The sequence below is a fragment of the Trachemys scripta genome, chromosome 1 (assembly GCF_013100865.1).
Source record: "Trachemys scripta elegans isolate TJP31775 chromosome 1, CAS_Tse_1.0, whole genome shotgun sequence".
NCBI lineage: Eukaryota > Metazoa > Chordata > Testudines > Emydidae > Trachemys > Trachemys scripta.
This window is the reverse complement of record NC_048298.1, coordinates 337,909,854-337,934,763: the sequence shown is the minus strand read 5'-3', so window position 1 is coordinate 337,934,763 and position 24,910 is coordinate 337,909,854. Positions and strand designations below refer to the sequence as shown.

The 24,910-nt window shown below is 42.6% G+C and overlaps 1 protein-coding gene across 5 annotated transcripts in view; it reads left to right on the top strand.

Moving 5' to 3' along the window:
- The first annotated feature begins 1,423 nt into the window (after positions 1-1,423).
- Positions 1,424-24,910, top strand: part of NUP98 (nucleoporin 98 and 96 precursor) — a 55,030-nt gene continuing 31,543 nt past the window's right edge. Inside the window, exons 1-13 of one of the 5 annotated variants that reach the window (XM_034759269.1) lie at positions 1,424-1,564; positions 8,577-8,680; positions 9,580-9,681; positions 9,791-9,970; positions 11,905-12,044; positions 13,230-13,337; positions 14,172-14,349; positions 16,947-17,113; positions 17,335-17,478; positions 18,850-18,859; positions 21,726-21,818; positions 22,538-22,678; positions 23,812-23,945. In XM_034759269.1, coding sequence (XP_034615160.1) covers positions 8,605-8,680; positions 9,580-9,681; positions 9,791-9,970; positions 11,905-12,044; positions 13,230-13,337; positions 14,172-14,349; positions 16,947-17,113; positions 17,335-17,478; positions 18,850-18,859; positions 21,726-21,818; positions 22,538-22,678; positions 23,812-23,945 — 1,473 coding nt within the window. In that variant the 5' untranslated portion in view covers positions 1,424-1,564; positions 8,577-8,604. Of the gene's footprint in view, positions 1,565-8,576; positions 8,681-9,579; positions 9,682-9,790; positions 9,971-11,904; positions 12,045-13,229; positions 13,338-14,171; positions 14,350-16,946; positions 17,114-17,334; positions 17,479-18,849; positions 18,986-21,725; positions 21,819-22,537; positions 22,679-23,811; positions 23,946-24,910 lie in introns of all 5 variants that reach the window. The other 4 variants (XM_034759268.1, XM_034759267.1, XM_034759271.1 and 1 more) reach the window with 4 other exon arrangements.

Below are 24,910 nucleotides of genomic sequence, written 5' to 3'. Positions count from 1 at the left end.
AACCTTCCCCATTGCAAATTGAGACCATTGCTCCTTGTTCTGTCATCTACCACCACTGAGAACAGTCTAGATCAGTGGTTCCCAAACAGGGGTTCACAAAATGTTACAGGGGGGTTCTCGGGGAAAAAACTCCCTAATGGAGGCCAGAGCTGTCCCTAGGGACTCCAGGCAGCACAGGGCCTGCAGCCCGAAGCCCCTGAATGTCCAAGAGCTAAGAAGATCAAAGCAAGTATTTCTATCACACTGAGGAGATTTAAACTGCAGGATTCCTTATAAGAAATGGAAAGGGAGGTGGATATATTTTGCTGTTTTTAAAATGAAATAGGCAGCTAGTATTGTTTTTAAAATTATTATGAAGAACAAGTTTAAGCTTTGTTGTAACGAGCATTGTTTGCCTAGACTGCCCGAGACCTGAATGCTTGTGTAGGAGGAACTCTTTGTGTAGGAGTTGTCTTCTTAAATAGCTTCCTGCTGTTTCACATCTGATACTCCTTGATGAAACATAGGAGCCTTGTCTTATAACAGGCTTATACAAAGTGATACAAGCTACGAAAGTGAGATCTTGAAGAGTGTTGCCATTTTCATAATGTAATACAAATTCTGTAATGATTAATAATTAATAATAGTGTGTAATAAGCATGCCATAAAAACACATTTTATATCTCCAAGATCACTGCTTTTATAATTTATACTCAGGTAAAGGAGAAAATCCCTGGAAATATTCATTTTTAGGAGGGGGTTCGCGAGACTTGACATTTTATTGAAAGGGGTTCACACGTTGTTAAAGTTTGGGAACCACGGGTCTAGATCCATCCCTTTTCCTAGCGCACTGAGCCGACTGATGCTGCTTGCAAACCCATACAAGTGTCATTGTAGCCGTGTCGGTCCCAGGCTATCAGAGAGAACACGGGGAGGGCAGCCGGCTGCTGAGGGTGTGGGGCTGGCTGTGCGGTGGGGCAGGCCAGGCCAGGCCAGGTTTGCAATGGGGGGGGGGGCTGGTTTACTCGGGGGCACGTGGGGGAGCTGCTGGTTGCGTTACTCTGGGGGTCACCCACGTGGCTCAGGAGCCCCTCTTTTCCCCGCTGACCCGCCCAGGCTGTTGCCATGGGAACGCCGTGCTGCCTTCTGATTGGCGGCAGCAGGGTTAAGCCCCGCCCTTCTCCCCGCCCTTTAGAGAGGTGATTAAAGGACCCGGATGTTGGGAAGTCCCAGCCGCTGGAAAAAGACGGCTGCTGGTCCTTCACCCAACAGCAACCGCTCTTCTGTTGACCAATGAGAACTCGGCTCGCTCGTGACGTTCGAAACCCCCGCCCGCCAATCAGCAGGAGGAGCCTGGCCGGAGGCGGGACCTGCCTCGCTTTCAAACGGCGGCAGCCAATAGACTGACGGAGCCGGGGCGAGGCGGGCCAATGGGGCGCGCGGGGAGGCGGCGCGCAGCGGGAGGTAGGAGCGCGAGCGGAGTGTGACGCAGTTTCCCCCCCTGTGAGGCGACGGCGGGCGTCGTGGCGGTGCCGCTCGGTCTCGGCGCGGTCGAGTCGCTCCCTCGGCGGGGCCCGGGTCCTCGGTAAGGCGCGGGCGGGCGGGGCGGGCTCCGGGGCCGCGGACGGAGCCCGGCGCCCTTCTCCCGGCTCCGGCTCGGACCAGGCCGCCGCGCCCCTGGCTCGCCGGCCGAGCGCGGGCCTCGGGCCTCTTCCTGTGCCCGGCGCTGGTCTCCCTGGGGGGCGCGGGGCTCCGAAGGCCTCCCGGGTGCTCTGCCTCTGCCGCGCGGGCGCTTCTCCCCCCAAGGCGGCGGGGGGATGCTGAGCCTCGGAGCTCGGAGCGACCTGAGGCGGGTCGTGCCTCCCCGGGGGGAGGGGGAGAGCTGGGGGGGTAATGGGTGAGTGTCTCCCCCAGAACGGGGCGGGGGCTTGGGGTGTATATCGCGGGGGGGGCCTCAAAGGGTGGCGTTGGCGGGTGTCTCCTGGGGGGGTGGTGGTGACTTCCCTCAGAGGGGGGTGGGGATGGGGTGTGTCGCCAGAGTGTGAGGTGTCTCGCTTGGGGGTGCGGTGTCTCGTCAGCGTGGAGGGGGGCGTATAGCTTGGGGGGGCGGTGGGGTGTCTCGTCAGCGTGGAGGGGGGGCGTATAGCTTGGGGGGGCGGGGGGGTGTCTCCTCAGCGGGGGGGGGGGGGGGTGGGTGGGGGGGGGTGGTGGGGTGTCTCCTCAGAAGGTATCTGAGTTGTTGTGCTGTGGTTACTACAAGTCTTCTAGCATGCAATCTGTCTGGTGAAAGCAGCTTGAGTTCCCCAATCCTGGCGGCTGAAATGGTAATGGGATGGTAGCTATAGGGCTCCTCTCTCAACTTGTTGATGTTTTTTTTTTTCCAAGTCAATGAGGCTGGTTTAGCGGATATTAAGATCTGTTTGTGCGAGTGTTTGGCTCTGGTGAGGGGACTGGTCTCCTATTTCAGATGCTACAATGATTATCGATGTTCTAGAGATGAGTAATCGTAATTACATGTAACCTTCAGGGAGAGTCCTGGTAATCACTTAAGCTTTGATTTGCTTGGTGCTATACAAGCTACAAAAATTAAAATTTCTAGCGCAAAGTAACTTGCAGTGTAAAGCTCCAGATGGGATGCAGTGGGATATAACTTTTCCTTCACATTAGCTACTCACTACTTATGAATGGCACCAGTTTTTAAATTAGAGAGAATGGTTACCTGGATGGGGTGGATTAATCTTGTGCATGTAAGAGAGGATTTGGTTAAGTTTGGGCACCAGAGTACTTTTAGGGGTGGATGGGAGACTCTGTCATCTCCAGCTCATCCAGAAGGAAGCCTGGTTTAAAAATGAAAATTGAGGTTGGTTGTATGTTAAACCAGTTGTGGGGGAAAGGAGCGGAGAGAAGTCCTTCAATTAGATAAACTCTAGGGATATCAGTAGTAGAGGAAGTTGCTCAACTGTACGTAAGTTAGGGGCAAGGGAGAATTGGAAAGGCAAGTGTTGAGACCTCAAATGTCAACATTTTACTGTAGGAAAGAGAAGTTAGGTTCTAGAAGTGGATGCAGTGCTATTGATTGTCAATGTCTGGGTGGCAGGAACTATGATAAAAATATACATCTCAGGTCAATGTAATGTAAGCATATTTTTATCACTATACATAGAATATAGTATAGTGTGGGTGTACTACTAGCCTTTGGATCTAAACCTCGATGGATAAGTTGGAACAGGCAAAAATCTGTTAACATTGATTAACTTCAACTAAGTTTGGAGAAATTGGTTGACTGTCACTTAGAAACATGGTTGGAAGCCGCACAGTTTTTTTTTTTTTTTAAAGCTGTAAAAGATGATTGGTACAGATTGTTCTGGAGCAAAGGAATGGCTGTTACTCACTTAGATCTTGGTTTGAGGGCCTTGTCTATGCAAGGAGAATTTTTTGAAACAACCCTTCTTCCCCAATATCAATTCAGCTCCATCAGTGTTTTATTGGTAACACCCTAGTGTAGATTGGCTGCTGCCACACTCAAGTACTTTGGCATCAAGCTACTCAGTAGGTAAGTTTGGGACAGTGCTTAAAACCCAGTGGCAGAAGCCAGTGGGCTATCTTCTATACTGAGTTGCTGATGCAGGAGTTAGCCATATTAGAAAGTTTTCCTAGTGGAGACATGGCCTTAGTAACCCTAATTATCATTCTTGTGGCATCATACCAAGCAATACTACTGGCATGCTAAGCTTCAGGAAGAGTTGTTTCAGGGAAGTGAGAAAGCTACAAGTCTAAAGGGAAAAGTTAGGAGGTTAAAATTGAATTGTCATTTAGGCTGCTTAGGAGCAATGTAATCGAAGAAGGAATCTCGAACTTCAGAACTAGGAAGTAAAGATGATACAGAAATTAATATATACAGGAAGGTATAAAAGTTTGGCCTAAATAAATAAAAATCCTTTGAAATGAAGAAAAATCAACTTTTGAAGTAAATTAAGCTAAACAAGAAAAAAGACTCTTATTCCGGAATCGGAGGGTCCATACATGGAGTTAGTCTGGAATAGCTGTTCCAGTTTAAATAAACACCCTGCCTTAGGGCAGGTCTTCACTACAGGGGGGGTCGATTTAAGATACGCAAATTCAGCTACGTGAATAGCGTAGCTGAATTTGACGTATCGCAGCCAACTTACCCCGCTGTAGGGACGGCGGCAAAATCGACCTCTGTGGCTTCCCGTCGACGGCGCTTACTCCCACCTCCGCTGGTAGAGTAAGAGCGTCGATTCGGGGATCGATTGTCGCGTCCTGACGGGACGCGATAAATCGATCCCCGAGAGGTCGATTTCTACCCGCTGATTCAGGCGGGTAGTGTAGACGTAGCCTCATTCTCGAATAACTTTCATTTGTAGACAAGCTCTAAGAAGCCTGCCAAACTCAGTGAATCATTCCTTGTCTACACTAGAGTTTGCACTTTCAGTCTGCACCAGTTTTGGATAACTTTCCCACTACTCTCCTAAAGTGGTACTGGTGGCTGTCTGAAATCTAGAATGCATTGCTTCTGGAAACTCTTGGTTAGGTACCCATAAAGCACTGCAGTTGAGACAGTTTAAAATGGCAGTAATGAGAGTATGTAACAATTGAATTGCTTCTGAACAAGTCAACATGGCTAGAGTGGACACACTGAACTGTTTAAACTGGTACCATTATAGAATCAGAATAATAGAAATGTAGGATTGGAAGTGAACTCGAGAGGTCATGAAGTCCATCTGTCTGCTCTGAGGTGGGACCAAGTATGCCTAGACCATCCCTGATAGGTGTTAGTCCAGTCTGTTTCTTAAAAACCTCCAATGATGGGGATTCCACAACCTCCATTAGAAACCTATTCAGCAACTTAATTATTCTTATAGTTAGCTTTTTCTAATATCTAACCTAAATCTCCTTTCCTGTACATTAAGCCCATTATTACTTGTCCTTCCTTCAGTGGGCATGGAAAATGATTGCTAGTCCTAAAATATGTTAAGGATGACTGTTATCAGGTCCCCCCTCTTCTTGTCTCAATACCAAACATGCCCAGTTTTTAAGCCTTTCCTCATTGGTCAGGTTTCTCTAAACCTTTTATCATTTTTATTGCTCTCCTCTGCACTCTCTCCAGTTTATACACACCTTTCTTAAAGTGTGGTGCCTGGAACTGGACACAGTACTCCAGCTGAGGCCTCACCAGTGTTGAATAGAGTTGGGCAGTTACTTCCTGTAGTCTGTTTGGGGTGTGTGTGTGTGCGCGCACTTTGTGTGTGCCCTGCTGGCTCTGCACAGATAGCTGTCCCAGCAGACCTCGATTGAACTTCCCAAAAAGACCACAGCCGTGGCTCTGCAGTGAAGGCACTTGGCCAAGTTTATTGTCAATGAAGCATGGTCCTAGCTCCCTGGATCATTGCCTACATTTGCACTAGCACATGTGTGCCTATGACCGTGTATGTGTCTCAGTGAATGGTAGGACTTTCCAGTCCCCCTTCGGTTGGACAAAGACACACCCTCTGCGACCCCTTTTTTCATACACTGACACAGATAAGTTACATATTGCCCCTCTGACACTGTTAGTTACCACACATTACCTTGTACATGTTGATTGGATCAAAACATCTCTATCCATCACTCTGTCATCCTAACCTTATCTTTAAGAGGGGCCAGTGTGTCCCTGTATCATCTTCAAAGAGTGTGTTTACATCATAACTTCGTTTCAAGGTGTTCTGGTCCTACTCTTCTGGAATGTGTTTACTTGAACACTTAGTGCCAAGAGTGCTTGTGTTTTTGAAACGCCAGACCTATTGTTGCCAAGTTCATGTAATGGACAGTGAACCTTCAAGCAAGCATCTGCTTTGTGACTGGGCAGGGCCTGACTTGGCCTGACTCTTGCTCACTCTTTCTCTCAGCAAGTCTTGACTTTAGTTCAGGCCTAGCTTTTTTTTTTAATAACAGCATCATAGCTGTGTAAGAATAGTTCAGTTCTTTAGTGTAGGTATGGCCTTTCATCACAAGGGTGTAAAGGAGACAAGCAGAGGATAAGGAGACTACAGAGAAGCTAATATTGCTATGTATGTCTTCATCATGCAGGATAATAGAAGGAGTGGGGGAAAACATGTCATCTGCAAAGAGTAACCAGGGGATAGGCAAAGGTGAGAGTTTCAGAGTTTTGTTTTTTGTTTTTTTTAAATGTTGAGGAACAACTTAAGAACTTGGCTGGCAATAAATTGCTGTGGCTGGATGTTCCTCATGGGAGAACTTTGAAGAAACTAAAGAAGGAAAAAATTGTTGAGCTGCTAACAGTTTATCATTAAATTATACCATACATTTGGCACTCTATCAACATGCTGACTCTGAATTGTTCTTTAGAAGACACCTGAGATAATAGGCATCTTTGAGGTGTGTCTTCACTAGGAAACATAAGAGACAAGGTAGGTGAAGTAATATCTTTTATTGGACCAACTTTTGTTGGAGTGAGAAGCTTTTGAGCTTACACAGAACTCATCTTCAAGTTAAGCTTTGTGTAAGCTCAAAAGCTTGTCTTTCTCGCTAACAGAAGTTGGTACAATAAAAGATATATTGCCTCGCTCACTTTGTCTCTCCTGATATCCTGGGACCAACATGGATACAGTAACATTGCATACAGACTAGGAAAGATGGTCAGTCTTCTGCACCATTGTACACTTACTTACCAGTGTTGGAAGTCGTAGCACAGACAGGACATAAACATTTTTTATGACAGTGGTAAAAACACCTGCACCCTGTCTATGCAGCAGCCTTTCCAGTTGGTAGCGCTGGTGCAGAAAAACTATGTAATTTCTTATTGTGGATAAAGACCTTGACTGGTGAATCTACCATGTCTTTTTTTTTTTTTTTTAATCAAAAGGTTAAGGTTATGCTTAGAATAATCTGCTAAACATTATCTTGGTATTTGGGGTGCATCTGGGATTGGAGTAGCGTTACCCAGCATCTCAGTAAATAAAATACTAGGGATGACAAAGAAAAATCAGGCCTGTACCTGTTAGTCTTTAAAGAACCAACTATGGTTGCAATTGTTAGGCTTTCCAAAGGCCCTTTCCATAATTCTTCAAAAGTAGTTAAGGAAATTCTGTAACAGTGGGGTGAGTAGTAAATTCAAAAAGGTATCACAAAAGGAAGTCTGTCATGAAGGTAATGTCTGTATGCTGCTTTTCCATTTCCTGTGTCTTGTTTGAGGTAGTCAACAAATAGAATACTTGGAGTAAGAATAGGGAGAGTCAGTTCTCATTATAGAAAGCTTTTTTTATTGGTTTGTTTAAGATGCCCACTTCAGTTAAGTTATGTATATCACCACAACGAAGTGTATTTGGATGTTGCTAGTTCTGGACCTTGCACCTGGGGAAATGGGGTGGAATAGGTGGTGGTCAAAATGTTGGATGAAGTCCTGGTGGAAATAGACTGTATGCCAGAATTCAGGTGAAGTTGTCAGAAGAGGTGAAAAAATATAGCTTATGCCTTGGTTATCACGGTGTACAGAACGTAAAAAAACAGAAAACTTAGCGGACATCTAACAATCCTAAGTAAGAAATTTATGAATGGGGCCAGGCACCACCATTGAAGTCCAAGGACAGCAGCCATGTCCTGGTAAAGTTCTGCCCTCTGCTGTCCTCAGATGCTAGGAAGGTGGGGATGGGGGTACTTCTGGAATTTCTGCCATAGTGCTTGGAGGGCTTTGGTTGATAGCATCAGCTTCTAGCTAGTAAGGGTCTGAAATTTGAACATCCCCTTCTCCTCCCAACTGCTTGAAAGGAGAATGAGGTCCCTCCTCATTCCCAAAGCCTCCTGGAAGCTCTAAGGAGAGTGATCTTTGTTCTTCTCCTTCCATAGCCTCTCTCTTTTTTTGGGGGGGGGGGGTTCTCCTACCTTGTGAATAATTGCAGTGCATGCCTCTGTTTCTGATGATTTGCCCAAGAAAGTCTGAAATTGTCATGATTTTACAGTTACTGCTGCCCATAGCGATCTAAATAGCACCAGTAAAACTGCCTAGAGTGTCATTAATTCAGCAACTGAGGCACTAGAGATTTTTGTCTTTGGACCAAGGAGAATGATGTATTGGCTATTCTTGTTTCACATGTAGGGGGTTCTTGGTAACCATAATTAGACTAAAACTCTTTTGATGAAAGTTTAAATTCTACAGAAACTGATATCTTTGACTCATGGATGAAGCTACTTGGCTCATTGCAGGTTGCAAGTATAATGGACAGGAGCAGGGTCTATAAAGGTTTTAAGTGGAACTTTATATCTGTCTTGCATGACAATCTGGTAACATTTTAACCCAATCAGCTTCTTCACTGACTTTTCAAAGACTGAAAGTTCCCATGATGTTGTTCAGGTCATGTGAGCGTTCTCTGATTCCTACCTCTTAATTGAATTCTGATTGTCCTGAAGAATGATTGTTGCATGAAGGTAATGCAGGATTTGATCTTGGTTTGATGTATTTTGACTTGGGTACTCAAGTGTTCTGAACTTTAGTGCCACTGACTGTGGATGTAAAGAAGCTGAGAAGTTACATCCCAAAATTGGGTTTGGACGAATCACTGAATTATCTGATTTCTTTCCAGGTTTATGAAAACCTGATACATCTTGAAAATGTTTAACAAATCATTTGGAACTCCGTTTGGAGGCAGCGCTGGTGGCTTTGGGACTACTACAACATTTGGACAAAGTAAGTAATAGAGCTACCATTGGTTTTTATTTATTTATTTATTTTTTTTTAAATGAAGAAAAACTACTGGTAGTGGAAATGGTAGTTGGAAGTAATCTGCAAATTGGGACTGTAAACTGCAGATAAAGAGAAATGAATGTGGGTGGGAATTAGTTGGACATGATGGAATTTTGTATTTTTTAACTGACACATTAAACTGAACTGGATTCAAAAGTTGGATTTCATGCACTAGCAAACAAAGTAAGTGGATGATATAATAGTTCTGAAATTCCATGTGTACTCAGCAAAGTGATCACTGGGTAGCTGCAGTAGCGATTCTAATGGTGGGGGAAGTCCAATCTTCAAAGGCAGTTCCTTCATGTTGGGGTTGAGGTACATTAGAAAGACCGTGAAGGAGAAGGGCACACTGTTGCTGCCCATGGTGAAGAATCTTTGGAATCTGCTGAGCCTACCAACCAGGATGCAAAATAGTGCTTTTATAAGCAGGACATGCTTATCCCTAATGGATTTCTAATGTTCTTGTACTGGCTTAATGGCTGATAAAATGCATTGCAGTGTTTCTAAATTTACATTAATAAGCTATATGTAGTGCTGCCTGTCAAATCTAGCTATTCAGTTGAGGAGTGAAAGTAATGCCAAATGTTAAAGTAAACAATGGAAATTTCTACAGTATAGAACAGGAATCTTTGTATTCCAACATAGATGACTGACACTAACCACTCTTGTAATACTTCATTTTTTCCAGAGTGCTGTAAAAATATTAAATTGCATCATTCAGGTAGAAAACTGAGACTGTGATTTGTTCATAGTCATGGAGTAGGGAAAGCTGGGAGTACAGCAGGAGTACGTGGTTCCTGTGTGTATGTGCCCTTCTCATTATACATGTTGTTGTTGTATAGATGCAGGCTTTGGTACTACCAGTGGAGGAGCATTTGGAACATCAGCCTTTGGGTCAAACAATAACACAGGAAGCCTCTTTGGGAACACACAGACTAAACCAGGTATAGCTGAAGTTGCTCAGTAACCAGAATTCATCACTCTAACTTATTCACCCAGTGTTGCTGAAAATAGCTGTTTTAACTTTAATCCTGTTGTGTATTCTGGTTTCAGGAGGATTGTTTGGTTCAAGTACATTTAGCCAACCAGCCACCTCCTCCACAAGCACTGGCTTTGGGTTTGGAACATCAACTGGAACTTCCAACAGCTTGTTTGGGACTGCCAGCACTGGTGGAGGTCTCTTTTCATCCCAGAATAATGCCTTTGCTCAGAATAAACCGGCCGGGTTTGGAAGTGAGTAGAAACTACTGCATGCTTTCCAGCTCTGGTTTCTTGCTTTAAGTAAACATTGAAGGACAATGGTTAAACTAGCATGAAACACATGGTTGAACAAATGGTGCAGATTCATTATGACAACTGTGCCTTCACTATCTTTTCCCTGAAGCTTTGCCAACAGTAGCATTTACTGAGATCCACAGTACTCAGAGGTGAACTGCTCTGCTGTTTATATAATTGGGAGCTAGGACTCTGGGACATGGATCTCAAATACATTGGCTGATATTACTGTTTGCAGCTTGTCCAGTTACAAGACTCGATCTTCCTATTGGATTCATTTCATTTTAGTTTTTAATCCCTGCAACAGTGTTCTTTCTAGTATCGGGATAAATCACTATTCAATCCTCTGGCCACGAGCATGTTAGAAACGCCTGTTATGAAACATATAGCAAAAGGCTACCTTTACAGCACAACACAGCCCCTGCAGTTGCTGCCACAAACTCTTCTGAGCCAGAGGAGTTACTCCTCGCCCCTGCTTCCCCAAGGGACCAAGCTAATTCCTGAACTGCATGAGAATCACTTCCATTGCCTCTTGAATTAATCTTCTAGCGCACGAGCCGTTCACATAGCGCACAACTTCCCTAGTTGTGGTGCCAGGAGCAGAGTGAAACTGGCTAGGATTGTTACTCTTACGTTCTCCATTGCTTGGTAGTAGAATGTACTGAACACAGGCTTGATCTTCTGCTACAGAATATTGCTTCAGGGGAATGTAAATGTAGGGTTCCTGCATTGGTATGAATCCCCAGTAGCAATGTTTTTACTTATTCCACTGATGCTCCTTTAGTGCCTTATGAAAAGCTTTCACAGAATCTCTTGAAAGGTTCTAGAGCAGGTGTCAGCAACCTTTCAGAAGTGGTGTGCCGAGTCTTCTTTATTCCTTCTAATTTAAGGTTTTGCGTGCCAATAATACATTTTAACGTTTTTAGAAGGTTTCTTTCTATAAGTCTATAATATATAACTAAACTATTGTTGTTTGTAAAGTAAATAAGGTTTTTAAAATGCTTTAAGAAGCTTCATTTAAAATTAAACTAAAATGCAGAGTCCCCCAGACCGGTGGCCAGGACCCGGGCAGTGTGAGTGCCACTGAAAATCAGCTCGCGTGCTGCCTACCCCTGTTCTAGAGGATCAAGAAGCTTGTAGGTAATACAGGGAGTGTTAAATCAGGAACTTGGGGAGTTTTCCAAGCAGGAGATGGTCATCAGAGAAGCAGGATGAAATCAGTGCCAGACAAGATTAAACTTGAGACCTGTTTTCTCAATATCATGGTAGTATGTAGTTCTACATTATCTTGGATTAGTTTGTGACCGATACTTGATCCCACCTGTATTCATTGAGTCTAGCTGGTCTTTGCCACTGCAAGAGCATTGTTTGCATATAACTTAAGGCAGCTGTATCACGGTCTCCCACAAATATGCGTTCTGTTTGACAGACAATATAGTCTCTTTCCCAAAGAGGTTAACCTAAGTTAGGATCTAACGTGAAGAAATAGTAGCACAATAATGGTTGGGGGTGCAATCTAAATAGCTAGACTAGGTCATATGGATGTCTTGGTCTGTTTTTACATCCTTAACAGCCGTTGATCTATAGGTTATATACATGACTGTCTCATGAAACCTATCCCAAGTTTGTCCTCAACCAACGAAGCTGTGAGCTATTTCAAAGACATCTAAGTGGTATATGAAAGGAGGAGACAGAAGAAAAGCCTTTAAGCTTAAATGCATGGTTCTGAAACTTAACTCTGTCTCTCAAATCTCAGTACTCTAGTGTGGTTTGAATAAAATAATTGGGTTGTAGTTCTTAAAAAAAAAAAAAAAAAAAAAAAAAAAAAAAAAACCACACTTGGAAAATCTCAAATGACTTTCATTTTAGTATGGATTTTTTCTTATTTACAGACTTTGGAACAAGTACCAGCAGTGGCGGTCTCTTTGGAACCACTAACACTGCCTCCAACCCTTTCGGGGGTACATCTGGCTCTCTCTTTGGGCCAACTAGCTTTACTGCTGCTCCAACTGGGACTACCATTAAATTTAACGTAAGTGCTGTTTATTTTCTTTAGGTCTAACTTCTGCTTACTGTAGGGAACTGTACATTCTGCTATTCTTTACTTTAAAATGTTGGCTTGCTAGGAACTGTGGAATAAAATAGCTGATTCATAGGCAGTTGTAGAAGGCATGTGCGCTTCAGTAGAACTATTGCAGTGAAGGCAGCTTGTGCAAGCAGTTGTCCGGAAATAATTCACCAGCTTGCTTTGGTATGGGAAACCTAGATTAACTTCTCATCTAGACTTGTTAGAGCTGCATAGACCTAGAGCTTGTGTCTGAATTCTTGCCAAACAGACTTTATTACTAGCTGTCATTTAAAATAGAATTTTCAGAGTGCTGCCAAATGTTAAAATTCTATTGCAACTTTTTTATAATCAAGACTAAATTCTTACTAATAGCAGTGGAGACTAAGCTTTGTTGGTATGTTAGTGGTATGTTGTCCCCTTTGGAGTCAGTGCAGCTCTAGAAAGATTAATTGAAACACCAAGAATCTTTCTAGATTACTCTTTAGGTTGAGGCCCCTTTAAGAGATGTCTGGAATAAATGACCCTGAAGATTCTGTGGCAGTTGAGAAGTGAATGATGGTCCGAAAGAGGAGAAACTGCAAAAATGGGGTAATAGTGAAAGGTTTCAACCTCTGTCTGCCCTGGAGGGCAGCTGAGGATGCGGCGCATCCTGCCAAACACCCCTGTGACTGATCTTTACAAACTTAGAGGGCTGAGAGTGCACACAACATACTGCAGCATCCTAATAGAAATGGAGACTTTTCACTGAAACCATCTCTCAGGAAATGATGAACTTCAAAGGAATGGACAGAATAGTGAAAACAAACTTGAGCATATGTGATCCTCCCTAGGTTAGGGAGAAAGGTTGTTGGGGAGAACTCCCAAAGGCTTTAGAGAACTATATCAGAAGTCTGGGGACATGTTGCCTTTAAAAATTACAAACTAAAAAGGCAAATTGCACTGAATTCTGAGAATTATTGGGGGGGAATTTACTGTGCTGACTGATGTTGAAGGCCACAGCTACACATAGCACTGTGCTGCACCATTCCAGTGCCTGTATTAAATTTAGGCTTTGTATTTAGGCAGTATGTATCTGGACAGTAGACATTTACACTTATAAAAACATAGGTGGATGTGAAACAAATTGAGTATCTAACTCTTTTCTTGCAGCCACCAACCGGCACAGATACTATGGTAAAATCTGGAGTTAGCACTAACATCAGCACTAAGCACCAGTGTATTACTGCTATGAAGGAGTATGAAAGCAAATCCCTAGAGGTCAGTCAAATCAAAGATTTAAACTTTTTTGTTTCCTCCCTCACTAAGCTTCGGTCTTATGACTTGTATGGTATATGAGCATCCTGACGTTAGGTCCATACAGTACATTAAAATATTTAATCTTCGGTACCTGCATCATTTTAATGATGTTGTTCTTTGAAGGCTGTTACTTTTCTAAAGTGATATACCTGTGGCAGGCTGACGTGTCATCCAGTAGAGCAATTCGCTTTTCATTTGCATCAGCTGGGCTTTTAAATGCTTAACATGGCATCCTCTACAGATCTGAAAATAACTCTTAGACTATCTTGGGATGAAAGGGAGAAACATACTGTAAAGAACAATTCTTCCTCGTAGAGGGAATGAGAGGATAATTAGCATGTAGGGACTGTGGAGCTCTCTAGTAGTATTCTCTTCGGGGTCTTCACTCTGAAAACTCTTCACTTGAAAGGCAAATTGTTTGTAAAACTTAAACAAGTCTCCTAGTCAAAAGGCCCTGTTAACTTTACAAGGTGGGTCATTATTTATAAAAAAAAAAAAAAAAAGAAAAAACCCTTTCACAAGCTTAACATGAACTAGTGGGTGGACTTAAGGAAACCTACCATTAGAACTGGAATTAACTTAAGCATAGAATATTATCGAAACCTGTAACATCTCTAAAGTGGCAATAAACTTTGAATGTACCCTCTGTATATGTTGGGATTTTTTTTTTTGAGGGGGCGGCAGGTGTCCAATTTCTGAGCTTAGTGCATCTAAGAGCTACAACACAATTGATCAAACTTGGTTTGTCCCACATGGCATGACGATGTAAAGAAAACTGGTGTTTTTTTTGGTTAGGAACTCCGTTTGGAAGATTACCAGGCAAACAGGAAAGGGCCCTCAAATCCAGCGGTAGCAGCTGCAGGGTTATTTGGATCCTCCACAGCTACATCCAGCGCAGCTACTGGACTGTTCGGCTCCTCCACCACTAATGCAGGTTTTTCATACGGACAGAATAAAACGGCTTTTGGAACCAGTAAGTGTTGACATACCTGTAGCTTTACTGTCACCATAGACCTTAGTACTTGAGAATTCAAGGCTACTTACCTTTTTCCCCACTTTGCTCTTAGGACAATTTATATTAGTAAACTCACTTTATACAACCAGATTATGACTATTATCAAACTTTGGTTGTTAAACATTTGTTACACAAACCTTGCATCAGTTCCTGCACCAATGTAATGTCTTTCAACAAATATTGAGAGGGGATCTGACATTACAAGAAAGCTTACAGTCCTTGTGTGCTATTAACAAAAAAAATCATTGATAAATAGAACTCATTCATGATATTGGTAGTGTAATCAATCAAACACATGGGAGTGAAGTCTAGCCCAGTTCTGCCAACTAAATCAGGACAAAACCCCAATAGAAAATGTACTTAATACTTGCAGGAACTTCCTTCATTAGAGCAAAATTGGGATAACTTCTGCTACGTTAGATGAAAAAACCTAGCCTCCTGCTGCCCTCTTGGCACAAGCAGCATGTGTGTACCTCCATTGCAGGGGTCTGTTGACCAAAGAAAATAACTGAAAACCAAGTGGAGTAAACAATCTTGTTAAAAAATCAGTGCTAGCCCAAAACTGAAACGTGTTAGTGGGGAGAACAGCTCAAAAATAGATTAGATTGGTAACTAAGTTGCAATACAGAACTTGTGGTAACATTTCCTTACATTCAGATGTGCAGTATTAGGGCAGACTTGTACAGGAACTCGTTACTTAAAGTTGTTCTGTTCCTGAAAAATGCGACTTTAAGCGAAGCGATGTTAAACAAATCTAATTTCCCCGTAAGAATTAATGTAAATGAGGGGGTTAGGTTCCAGGGAATTTTTTTTCAACAGACAAAAGGCTCGCGTGCGCGCGCGCTCTCTCTCTCTCTCTCTCTCTCTGTTTTAAACCGTTTAATACTGGTACACAGTGATGATTGTGAAGCTTGGTTGAGGTGGCGGAGTCAGAGGGTGGGATATTTCCCAGGGAATACCTTACTGCTAAATGAACTAGCAATTGACTGAGCCTCAAGGGTTAACTCTCACAACACTCTACAAGGCAGCAGGAAAGGAGGGAGGGCAGACATAGACACACCCTGTGTGTGGGAGAAAAAAATGCACATTTCCTCTTTAAGTAGCTGACCCCAGGCTTAAGTACACTGCCTTGTTAATTAAATCAGCTTGCTGAGACCTGAGATGGCAGCTACGGCTACAAGCTCCCTCCCTCCCTGTGTGTCCCCCCTGCTCTATGGAAGATGGGGTAAGCAGGGTGCAGGAGCAGGGGGGAGGGGAAGACACCCTGACATAGCACCCTTCTTCCCCGTCCCCCCCCTACAGCAAGCAGGAGTCTCTGGGAGCAGCTCCAAGGCAGAGAGCAAGAGTAGCACATGGGAGTGTGGAGCTGATAGGAGGCTGCTGGTCCACCCTGGTTCCAACCACCAACCGGTGTTAGAAGGGAGCATTTCACAACTTTAAACGAGCATGTTCCCTAATTGATCAGCAACTTAACATCGAAACAATGTTAACCGGGATGACTTTAAGTGAGGAGTTCCTGTATAACTATAAAATCAGTGACCATAAACTGAAGATGGAAACTGCTGCACAAACATTATTTAGACACCAGTGAATGCCTACCCCATCAAGGAGTAAGATCTTGCCTTGGGCACATTTTAAGGTTCTTGTGGATTGGGTTAAGTCAGCCATCTTAGGGTATGGTTTTCATACACAATTCAAAGCCTCCCATGAGATTGGCCATACATTACTTTCTCTGTGTCCATGATGTCCCATGACTAGTTGGTCCAGAGGAACATAGCAGGAAAGGTCGGGTTGTGAGCACAAGAGACAAACTTTTATATGAGCTGGAGCTAGACTATCGAAATTATTGAAGAGATAACCATGACGGTGAACTTTATCACTTTTCAAACAAAGTGAAAAACTCATTTCTTTGGATGTGGCTTGATAAGTTTTTGTTTGACAGGAAGTGCTGAAAGTACACACAGTCACACGCAAGCAGAACTAGTAAAGTTGTTTCTCCTAGAGGCTGAAAAAGAATAAAAAATTAATATTTGGGAGAAGTTTAGACAGTCCTATGTATTGGCAGCTGTAGAAGTTGCTAGCTAATAGTAGACTTTGAACTTTGATGTTGGGTGTCATCTGTAAGATTTGTTCCTTTTGCTAACCTTTTTTGGTTGCCTTTCCTCCCCCTATGCAATCAGGCTAGTCAGATGTTGGCACCACAATCCAATTGGTACAATACAGGTCCAGCTAACCATGTAAAACGTGTCATTGGTCAGTCAGATCTATGAGAGAATATTTATCACACTTGCAAGTGGTCCCTCTAGAATAAATCCCAGTATTTGTTTAATACTAGCACTGATGATCATAGGCAGGTTTAAAAAAAAATCACATTAACAGGGTACATGAACCATTAACTTTTTAAATTTTGGATACAGTATTCATGACTTTCCACATGCCACTGTTACTTGATTTTGAATGACTGGTTTGTGCATTTATCTTACTCGACTCCAGTATCAATGTGACTCCGGGCTCTAAGTCTGTAATCTGTACTCTCATTTCCTTGCCAATCATAGGTACAACTGGCTTTGGAACAGGAACAGCCGGGAGCCTTTTTGGTCAGCAGCCTCAGCAGACTACCAGTCTGTTCAGCAAACCATTTGGCCAGGCCACCACAACGCAGAACACTGGCTTTTCTTTTGGGAACACCAGCACTCTTGGACAGCCAAATACAAACACGATGGTAAGAGGGTGAGAGCTAGTTGTATGTAAAGCTGTAAATCTTCTGTAATATAGGTTGGTGAAAATATATTCCATTCCCTATCAAAGGGTTTATCATGGCTTCTGAGCATTAACTCTGATCTTCAGAGCTACTTATCTTGGCAATAGTCCAACAAAAGTGCTATAACTGTTCTTTGGTGGAGTAGATACTGGTCCTTTTTCAAACAAGATTTATGTTTGCAGGGTTTATTTGGGGCAACCCAAGCCTCGCAGTCTGGAAGCCTTTTTGGAACAGCTGCCAACACAAATGCTGCCACTGGATTTGGAACGGGAACTGGAACTGGGCTCTTTGGACAAGCCAACACAGGATTTGGTGTTGGCGGTTCGGTATGTCTGTACCTTAGTAATGAAATTGACTAAAGTTGTAAAAACTTCATTATTTTTAGAGGCCTGCAGCAGGTTTCTGTGCATTAATGTCCCCCTGCAAAGTAGTGTGGTCTGAACCATCAAGGTATTTCTAGTGACTTCATAAAATCACATTGCTTTTATAATTTCACTATAATCCCAGGGAACTAGAGCCTTAACTGTTATACTAAGGGTATAATATAAAATATATAGAATGAACACAGGTCCCATGGAGGTGCTGAGAATATGTTATAGGAGCTGACAGGCAAATGGCTGGTACTGTCTAAACATGCTCAAGTTCTGGAGTATAGTCTCAAAAAGCACAAATGACAAAGGTGCCTGAGTAATTGACCTATAAAATAATTGGTAGTGAGTGTACACTTAGGGCTTGTCTTCACTACTCGGGAGATCAATGCTGCTGCAATCGATGCAGCGGGTGTCAATTTAGCGGGTCTTCCCTAGACTCGCTAAATCGATGGTAGAGCACTCTCCAGTCGACTCTGGTACTCCAGCTCCCCGAGAAGAGAAAGGTAAGTTGACCGGAGAGCATCTCCCATCAACGCAGTGCAGTGAAGTCAACCTAAGCTACGTCAACTCCAGCTACGTTGTTCATATACCTGGAGTAGCGTAAATTAGGTCGATTTACCCCGGTAGTGAAGACACGCCCTTAGATAAGACTAAAGTTGTTAGCAGAGCCAAACCGCTTCACGTCTGAGTATCTTTGTACTACATATGACACAAGGAATAAAAACCCTATACATGTGTGGAAACACTATTCTTATAAAATATCCTTAACTTCTAAAATCACTAGTTCACATATGAATTTAATTTTACATACTTTAATATATTGGTAATGAACTTTGCTTTAGCATTTACATGCTAACACTTGACTTCAGGCCCTTGGGTTGCTAAATGAACCAAACTGTAGCAGGAGTAATAAAGAATCTTGAGTGCCTTAGCTCTACGCTTCTTCAGAGCATTTGTAGGTGCTCATAGTACTGTGATGGGCACATTATTTAAAATAAAAACTAATTCAACAGAATTTGACATTCTGTTGGTGACTTGGATATTGAACACATTGATGCTGACTTTTTTTGTAATAGACTTGTTAAATTAGTTCAGCAATAGAATTCTTTTAATTCCATCTCACTGTAACTGTAAGTGTTTTCCTGACAGCCAGCTAAACCAATGCCCAAGTTTTATACACAGATAATGGGCCACTGCTAATTTTGGATCAGGAGATTTTCCTTGGCAACCTTAAATCTACCTTGTACATAGGTGCATTACAACTTCATTTCATAGTAAGTGTAACATGGATGTCAGAGTTTTAAAAGCATGTTGCTCTCCTTTCAGACGCTGTTTGGTAAGCCTGCTGGATTTGGAACCACCACGACCAGTGCTCCTTCGTTTGGTACAACTACTGGCAGCGGGCTCTTTGGTAACAAACCAACCCTGACTTTAGGAACCAATACAAACACTTCCAATTTTGGTACATATAAGAAAGTGGGATTCAATCTCTTAAAGTTACACTGAATATACCACACACCAGGCTACTGAATCTTATACTAAATGATTGTGAATCTTAAAATGCTCAGGTAAGCTGTGCTTGATGCATATTGCTGAAGGGGAAAGCTTGAGGTCTTGGACAGTGACTTGTTCCTCTTCTGGTTGTAAACTGATTTTGCATTCTATTTATATGGGAATTTCAGGTTCAGTACGCTACTGTCTTCTTGCAGACTTTGTAGACAGTACTCTCTGAACCAGTTAAGAGGTAGATGGTTGAGTTTTAAAAAAATGCACCATTACTTAATAGCAAATACCACGTGGTGCATGTTAATTCAAACAATATAAAATTTATAGGTATGAATGAGAATACAGTATACAAATTCTCCAAGAGGTTGTAAGGGTCAGGGTAAAACTTATTTTTTGTTGCAGTATCTAACTACTTCATTTATAGCTGAACTAGTAACTTGTTAAATACTGGGCATTTCATTAATGTTGGCTCCAAAAGTAGGTGAAGTTGAGTGAATACGAGGGTTATTGTGTAAGATACCAAGTCAGTGATGTTGTTCTCTTTTTAATAAGTCCCATGAAATTTGTTATCTTTTGGTTTTACAGAGCTGAGACCAAAGAAGCTGCATGCTAAAATTGAGAGAAATCGTTGCTTTAGAACTACTGAAATGCTGATTTATGTTGGCATAAAATCGAAGTGTGAAATGTAATCCTCTCCCAAAAGAGAGGTTCAGGCCACTGTCAAATGAGCTTTGACTGGACAGTCCAGCAGGCACGGGATGGATTTGTGCTAGTCAGGCTTAAAGAAGGGTTCTTTGTTCTGAGAAAAGGTCAATTTTAAGTCCTGTGTTCCAGCTTTTGTAGAAGAGTAATTGGTTATTATTCTGTTTCTGGGCTGCTGCTAATCTTGGTGTTGAAGCATTTTTGTTCTCTGAAGTGTATACTTTCCGTAGCAAACAATGTTGGCTGTAGCACGCTTCATTCTTAACTAATCTGTGATACTTGCATTGATGCAATTTGTAAGAGGATGGTACACCTCTATCCTGATATAACGCTGTCCTCGGGAGCAAAAAATCTTACCGCATTCTAGGTGAAACCGTGTTATATCGAACTTGCTTTGATCCTCCGGAGTGCGCAGCGCTGCCCCCCTGGAGCGCTGCTTTGCCACCTTATATCCTAATTTGTGTTATATTGGGTCGCGTTATATCAGGGTAGAGGTGTAGTTTGGTATTTTATTTCTGATGTTAATGCTGTTACTCTGACTCTGTTGCCCTTGCATGGACTAACCACCGCCTTTTTAATTGGATGGCTTCACAATCTTCAGTTTAACCGCTAATCTGCCTATTGTTAGATTTGGATTGCATTTGACTTAAATTAAAGAAATGGCATTGAACTGTGCACTCCTATGTACTTGAGTTGTGAATTGCTTCCTCAGTAAGAATCAAAGGTGTGTGGTATAAACAGTGTAAAATGGGACTTGTTTTGTCCAGTGGGGTTGAAGAAACTTTAAAACCATCTTGTTCTGCTACCACATCTAGATCCTTTCTGGTTTTCAGTAAAATCTGAAATCTTGATATCTGTAATTGAAACATACCTTGGAAGGCAATACTGTTCTGTAATAGTGTTTTTAGTTGTGCTTGAGTGGTGAATATCTATTACATTACTGTTAAAATCCTTTGCCATAGCTATCCTCTTTTGAGGAAATCTTAAGTGGCCAATGCCAAGCCTGCTCACTCTAAATATATTTTCTGAAACAAAACAACATAGATTTCACAGTCCTTCAAGTTTTTTCTCATGCATTCATTTGTGTTCAATATTAAATATATAGACAACAGGATCTTTTCACGGAAGTTAATTTGCAGCTGCATATTCCCTACCTGATGTATAAAAAACTACTGTCAATTTGTGGGGCTGATTATCATCTTAGACTATGGGTGGAAAATAAGCAAATGGAATTGCTTACAAACTTTTATGCAGTTGCTGTTTTTTAGGGGGGTGGGAGGAGGGTGCAGGATGCTGCAGCAAGGGAAATACAAACAGCTATGTACAGAACTCTAAATACTCAAATGGCTGAGTCATCAGTTGGTTTATAAATCCTAGATTTACCTCTCCTCTTCAGGTAGGCAGGATTTTGTGCAGTGTTTGGTTAGTCTTCAACCATCCCATTTTTTGTAGAGAGGAGTACTAATACAGAAAAGTCATCTTGTTGTGGAGCTCTTCCAGATTACCCATTAGCTTTTGGCTATTTGTCCTTATTTACTTATGCTTCAGTAAGAACTCAATTTTTTGTTAATGGCTGCTTGAAGGTATCTAATTGTGAAGACATGCTCTCACTTGGAGCACACTTGTCTTCCTACTGTGTCCTAGTTTGATTCTTTGCTCAGTGATGTCTGTCTTGCTGATGTACTGTCAAGGCTGCTTTTTCATTGGTGGTCTGTAATGATAATCCAGCCACTCTTCTCTCAGCCCAAACTTAGACCCTATCTAGATGTCACAGAAATGCTTTTTAAAACTCTAATGTGGCTTTAAAACACCTTTTCACCATCTGAAGGCCTTAAATTCTGTTTGAGCTCCAGAAACATCATGTGAAGTTTATTGGGTGTACTAATGTTGGCAAAGTTGTCCTTAGCCAGGTGATGCTTGTTCGCTTAGAATCCTTTGCAGAGGAAGTTGAATGTTAACTTAAAAGTGGTGCACTAATTCTTTTGTACTCCTAGGGTTTGGTGCGAGCACTGCTGGGAATAGTATCTTCGGAAATAAACCTGCAGCTGGAACTCTCGGCGCTGGACTTGGAACAGGATTTGGAACAGGTTAAAAAAAAAAACAAAAACCTCCAGGGGATGGTGTGTAATACTGTGGCATCCATAATTGGGATTTCTTTCTAACTGTAGTAACAGTTCAGGATCTGTAGTGGCAGGTATTGGGAAAGTCCAGAGACTGGACTGCCCCAGAGCAGAAAGAATGAAATTGAGTCTGCACTCTTTGAAATGTCTTTAGCACTCTGAGAGACATCTCTTCCTCCTCCTCTCCCCCCTTTCCCAGTTCATACAAGACCTTGTGCAGTAGAAGATATTAATAGGTATTGAGGGTTCACACAAGAATGTTATGCTGTCTAGTTAGCTACAAGTTTAAATTTCTAGTACGTTGTGGTATCTAGTCCTTTAACATCTTTCAACTCTCTGGTTAGTGAGCGTTTATTTATTCTGCTTAAACCCGATCTGTGTTGGAATTGGGCTTTCCGAATGTAAAGCGTTAAAATGGTAGGAGCTTACCAAGGGTTAATAGTTAACTGTGGTTCAGAGAATGTATAGGATTAGATTAATAATTTGCTCTAATAATGTGATCAGAACAGGAAAGTATTCCCTTGACTTGTAAGAATCCACAGATAACTTACAATGGGTGCGGTAAGACTTCTTTTTGCAGTTCAACAGATGATAGTTGAGGGAATTCTTAAATGTGTGGACTAAACTTAATTTGTCTGCAAGCGCGTAATGGAACCTTCTGTAAACTGCTGCTGTCCTCTGTGTAGCTCTTAGCGCAGGGCAGACTTCACTATTCGGAAACACCCAGCCTAAATTAGGTGGAACACTGGGAACAGGAGCATTTGGAGCACCTGGATTCAATACATCAACAGCCACCCTGGGCTTTGGAGCTCCCCAGCCTGCTGTGGGTAAGAGTGCAATTTACCAAGTTTAGTTACTTGAATCCAAGGTAGTGGAACAGTATCTGTTGCAGATCCTAGCCAAGATAATGGTGTGGCTGATACAGGACTCTACTTAGTAAAAAATTCAAAGAGCATAATATAATCAATCCAAATCAACATGGGGTTAGGGAAGATAGATCCTGTCAAATTAACTTTCTTTTTTAATGAGATGGCAGGTTTGGTTGATAAAAGTAAGTGTTTGGTGGAATATACTTACCCTACAAAAGTCTATTTGATTTCATATTGCATGACATTTAAAAAAGAAACAAAACCTAGAACAATAGGAAATTAACATGGCAGACATAAGTGGATTAAAAACTGGCCACCTGATAAGTCTCAAAATGTAATTGTAAATGGGGAATCACTGAGTGGGTGTATTTTTAGTGGGGTTCTGCAGTGATTGGTCCTTGGCCCTATGCTGTTTAACTTTTATCAGAGGCCTGGAAAATCATCACTGATAAAGTTTGCAGATGGCCCAAATTGGGGGAGTGGTAAGTAATGAAGAGGTCACTGATACAGAGCAATCTGGATTGCTTGGTAAGCTAGGAGCAAGCAAACTGCACGTTATAATGTGGCTAAATGTATACATCTAGGAAAAAGAATGTAGGTCATACTTAGGGTGACTCTATCCCAGGAAGCAGTGACTCTGAAAAATTTGGGGGTCATGGTGGATAATCAACTGAACAAGTGAATTTCAAGATAGTTGAACCTTCAGAAAAAGATCTTGCACCAACATTAATTAGACTTTGAAGGGACACAGCACGCTGGTGTTGAAACTAACAAGTGCAGATAACCATTAAAAGGTTCTGCCAGGCCAGATTAGGCTCCTGGCTAATCTGCACAACTCCCTTCATTTTAGCTTTGCACAGGTGAAACTGATTTGAACTTGGTAAATCTGATATACAAGAAGGAATAGAATTTCAGCTGGCTTTACAGGGCTGACAGAGGTAAAATGTACTGTCACTGAAGTCAGCAGATACAACTGTGAATACCCACAGGGAACAGATCTGGTAAAGAAGAGGCCACTTCTAAATGCCCTGAGATGAGTCTGAGTGCTAAATACATGCTTAGAAAAGATTAATCTCTCCAACTTTATCTAGCATTGACAGACCCAAATGTTTCAGCCGCCCAACAAGCAGCCCTCCAGCAGCACTTCAACAGCTTGACCTACTCACCCTTTGGAGATTCTCCTCTCTTCAGAAACCCTATGTCAGACCCCAAGAAGAAAGAAGAGGTGAGAACTGAAATACTTCAGAACGCATTTTTTGGATAAGATTGTGTTTATTGTAACTTCTATATCTGGATTAGTTTTAATGAAGATACGAACATTTAGGGGCCCATTTTCCTAATATCCTAGTCTTTAGCCTGGGGTGTTGAGAGACTAAATGGTATGTAACTAAGGCTCCACGTTGGTCACAGATACCATGACTTTCCGTGACCACCATGACTTCTGCAGTAGCCCCATGTGGCTATCCCAGGAGCTGCCTGAGTAGCTCGGGTAGTCCCCGGGTCAGTCGCACTGGCTGCTGCTGGGGCAATCTCAGGGTCCCCAACCAGAGCAGCAGGAGTTCGGGTGTGGGGGAGCTTGGGGTTGGGGCTGCTGCTTACCTGTGGGGGGCTCAGCTCCCCTGGCTCCACATGCTGCTTCTGCTGCAGCCAGGCACCGCCCCCAGAGCTCCCACTGGCTGTAGTTCTCCGCCAATGGGAGCTGCAGAACTGGGGCTTGGGGCAGAGCAGAGGCAGCATGTGGAGCTCGAGGGAGCTGGGTAAGGAGCCTGCCCCAGCACCCATGGTGCTTCCCTGGGTTGTGACCTCCCCCCGGGCTGTGCCTCCCTCCCCAGCACCTGCGGTGCTCCACTCCGACCCCAATGGACAGGTTATGGGCCCGTGAACTTTTGTTTACTGCCCGTGATATGTCCATGACTTTTACTAAACATACCCATGATTAAAATGTAGCCTTATATATAACACATACATTCTCACTATTTTATCTGCAACAGACAGCCGCTTGGGATACCTAACTGCATATATTGTGGTCATATATTAGACTTCTGTCTTCAGGGATGCCAAGCATCTGGCATTTCCAGTGAGCTCTGTGGGTGTAGTAGATGCTCAGAATCTCTAAAAATCAGGCACTTGGATGATTCAGTGTTATCGATTATAAATCCATGTGTGATCTCATTGCAATTTTTTTCCAAA